Source organism: Fopius arisanus, unplaced genomic scaffold, assembly GCF_000806365.1.
Source record: "Fopius arisanus strain USDA-PBARC FA_bdor unplaced genomic scaffold, ASM80636v1 scaffold00244, whole genome shotgun sequence".
Taxonomy (NCBI): domain Eukaryota; kingdom Metazoa; phylum Arthropoda; class Insecta; order Hymenoptera; family Braconidae; genus Fopius; species Fopius arisanus.
This window is the reverse complement of record NW_011887983.1, coordinates 105,349-108,553: the sequence shown is the minus strand read 5'-3', so window position 1 is coordinate 108,553 and position 3,205 is coordinate 105,349. Positions and strand designations below refer to the sequence as shown.

The following is a 3,205-nucleotide window of genomic DNA, read 5'->3' as shown; positions in this document are numbered from 1 at the left end:
TTGTTTCTATCAGCTGTACAGCCGAATAACTGTGACACATAATGGCATGCCCATTTTGAGTGAATACCTGTGATTAATATCTTCTGTTTACTCCCTACATCATGTCGAGAAATGAGCGGCAAAACAGAAAACATTCGGTGGACCCTTCTCTCATGGTAAACCCTTGCAAAGATTCCTCTTACGTTCCTCTCACCTCTCGTCTCCTCTTTTCCTCAGGACATTCAAAAACCGGTTTTTGCAACTCTTCCAAGATCAACCGCTAAAAATAAGCCTCCACTCGTTTGAAACGTCTCCGAGCGTTTCCACGTTATATCTTCCGGGAGTATAATACACTCGCGTTACCATCCAAACGATTTTTTTTTCTATTTTATTTTGTTATGTATAGAGCGGTCGAGGATAGGCAAGCATTTACCGTCGAAAATAAACTGCACTATCGATTTTTTTTGCTTGGCAGTGTCATTCTCCTGGTGGCATCGATCTTTAGAGTTGAATCCGAAACCTCGGTCTCACTATTCTGGCTCATATCGCACCAGAATTCATGTGGAAAATGTCAATAATATTCCACCGAGCGGCGTTTCTCAAGTTCTAATAATAAAAATGTTCTAACGCTCTCTCCTCATATATTATATTTCCAGTCATTGCAATTTTATTCTCCTTACGCGTCGTACTCCATTCACGTATCAGGCAGTGTAGGTCGATTCTCAGGTAAGGTTGATAGGCACATGGGAGTACGTGCCTCCCTCCGTCTTCTCTTATTTCATACAATAAACCGAATACAATTGCTCCAAACATGTACACTACACGTACATAACAGATTATTGATCACTGTTTCCCTTTTGCACTGTATTTCCATCTGATATTTTTTTTTTCAATTGCCATAAAAAGTTGCACAACTCTTTCCCGCAATGTGGAATGCAGTAGAGTAGAGAAATCAAAAAATCAGGTTCCGCACAATTATTTTATAACGCCATAAGGAAAAAACAACCTGAGCTGTTTATTGATTGGGTAGAACCGTGAGGAGCGAAGTAAGTCGTTGGTTTCATTGGAGTATTCATCGATTCACCACACGAGACACACCCGCAGACATAATGAATATCCACGACGTAAAACTAATGGACACAATAAAAAAAATCATTCACAGACACCAATGATTACACTTGATTTATAATTCCTGTTGGTAGCGAATTAAATTCATGGCAATTGGAGTATGAGTGGGATTACGATTTAATCGGATTACATGTAGAATTACGAATTGGATATAAATTGTTTGTGTAAAAATATGGTTATGGGGTAAAAAAGTCAAATGGAAAGTGAGTCGAGGGAGTGATGGGTATGGAATGTTTGTACCTGCGTAGACGGGAGCAACGGGGAGACGCGTGTACAGGGGCCTGCGCGTTGCGCCGCACTGAGCACTGAGCTCTGAGCTCCGAGCCCTGAAGTGTCTCATGCCTCTCACCGGCCACCTCACGGCCCCACGGCCCCACGGCCCCACGGCCCCACGGGCCTATGGCCTCACGGCCCCACAGTATATATCTCAACATACGCGATAGCGTATCACCCAAGTTAGCGTTTCGGATACGCTGTCACGCATGTATGGGGCTCACAATTTCCCCCTCCACAGCCATTGAAACTTTATAATTTTTTTTATCACGATGTGCCGAAAAGTGACTTTCTCGCACATCGCGAAGAGAAATATTGTTCGCAACTCGGGCAGAAAGTTGTTTTTGGCATATGACTCTCACACCCCACGAATCACTTTTCCGCACTTGTTATGAAACATAAGTAGTATCAGTTAAGAAACCACAGCGGAAAATTGCAACCCATCCTCGCATTCTTAATAATTTGCAGATGAACACTCCAATGGTATTTTTATATTTTCAGCTTTTATTTGCATCAATAAGAATATTACCTTCTACAATGGGCGAAAAAATCATTTCTTGACGATTTTTATTATCTTCACTTAATCTGTGAATTTCTGGTTTTTACAAATTGGCAATCGCTACTCATCTATACTTCTATATCTTTATGTAATCAGCAGTTTACTGTTTTTCATATTCTGGTAATGCGTGACATCAATTGTCGCTGATGTCAATTGAGGCGTTGTTTTAACCGCCAAAATTATAAAAAATTCGTGAAGTCTACAGAAAAATTAAAAAACTGAAATTGTGAAAAAAGTTTCCCAAGGTAACGTTTTGAATAATTTTCTATGTGACAAAAACTTTAACATCAATCGAATGAATAATAAATATTTATCAATTTCCGGGAAAAATTTACGCCAATCCCAAAGACGGATAGATTATCATGAATGCCATAGATTCTTCACGATTTCCCGGAGAACAATTAAACGAACAATTAACATGTTTCACAAATTTGTCCCCTGCACAATACATTTTTAATGCTAAAGATTGTTTAAAGATTCAGTGAAAAATATGCAAGTGTTGAAAAATTCCAGCGACACATGTCTATGCATATTCAAATTTCCCATAAAAATTACATTAAAAATCTTCTTTAACACTAGCCCATTAACTGACTATAAATACTGTGGTATTCCCGTCAGGAGCTCAAAAACGTTGACAATCTATTAAGTGATACTCGTCTTCTAAAATGTCCTCACTATTAATTTGTTCATGGCTCATTTTCACGTCAATTTTTCAGTGTGAGTAAAGTAAATTTGAATTATTGATTATTACAAAACTAAATAATTTTTATAATCTGCAGATGGAGATGCTATATATAGAGGAATGCCAGTTACATCCGGTTTTTACTATATGGTCAGGATAAAAGGAATCATGCCTGAGTGTTCAGGTACCATTATAAGTAACGTGCACATCCTTACAAGTGCTCAATGTGTTTATAATAAAACACGCAACAATCTACTGATCATTCATGATAGAGATCCTATGCATGTACAACATAGGCATGTTAGGGCAATTTTTTTACATCCACTTTACAATCACCGGCATCGGGGCATTTACACGTATGCTACTACATATAACGATATTGCAGTTCTTAAGGTATGTTTAGTGCTACAAAAGTTATGTGAGAACCAGGAGTTTTCTGATATAATATCGTAATCGCAGACATTTCTTGTACATCAATGGAGTCCAGAATATCTAGTCAAAATTTTTGAAAATAGTGTCAGTTGATTTTAATTATAGTCGGTATGAAGTGAATTCAATTGTATTTTATATTATATATACTAATA

General features: G+C 37.9%; 1 protein-coding gene and 1 long non-coding RNA gene across 3 annotated transcripts in view; one reads left to right on the top strand and one right to left on the bottom strand.

The window, feature by feature from the left end:
• On the bottom strand, positions 1–1,398 carry LOC105272715 (uncharacterized). Its single transcript, XR_892817.1, has 2 exons — positions 1,348–1,398; positions 1–1,109 (listed from the first exon to the last, which is right to left on the bottom strand). It is a non-coding gene; the product is annotated as an uncharacterized lncRNA (long non-coding RNA).
• A 1,001-nt stretch (positions 1,399–2,399) lies between these two features.
• Positions 2,400–3,205, top strand: part of LOC105272713 (venom prothrombin activator nigrarin-D-like) — a 30,213-nt gene continuing 29,407 nt past the window's right edge. The window contains exons 1-2 of one of the 2 annotated variants that reach the window (XM_011314939.1): positions 2,400–2,656; positions 2,719–3,014. In XM_011314939.1, the coding sequence (XP_011313241.1) occupies positions 2,605–2,656; positions 2,719–3,014 (348 nt within the window). In that variant the 5' untranslated portion in view covers positions 2,400–2,604. Of the gene's footprint in view, positions 2,657–2,718; positions 3,177–3,205 lie in introns of those variants that run through there. The other variant, XM_011314938.1, reaches the window with a different exon arrangement.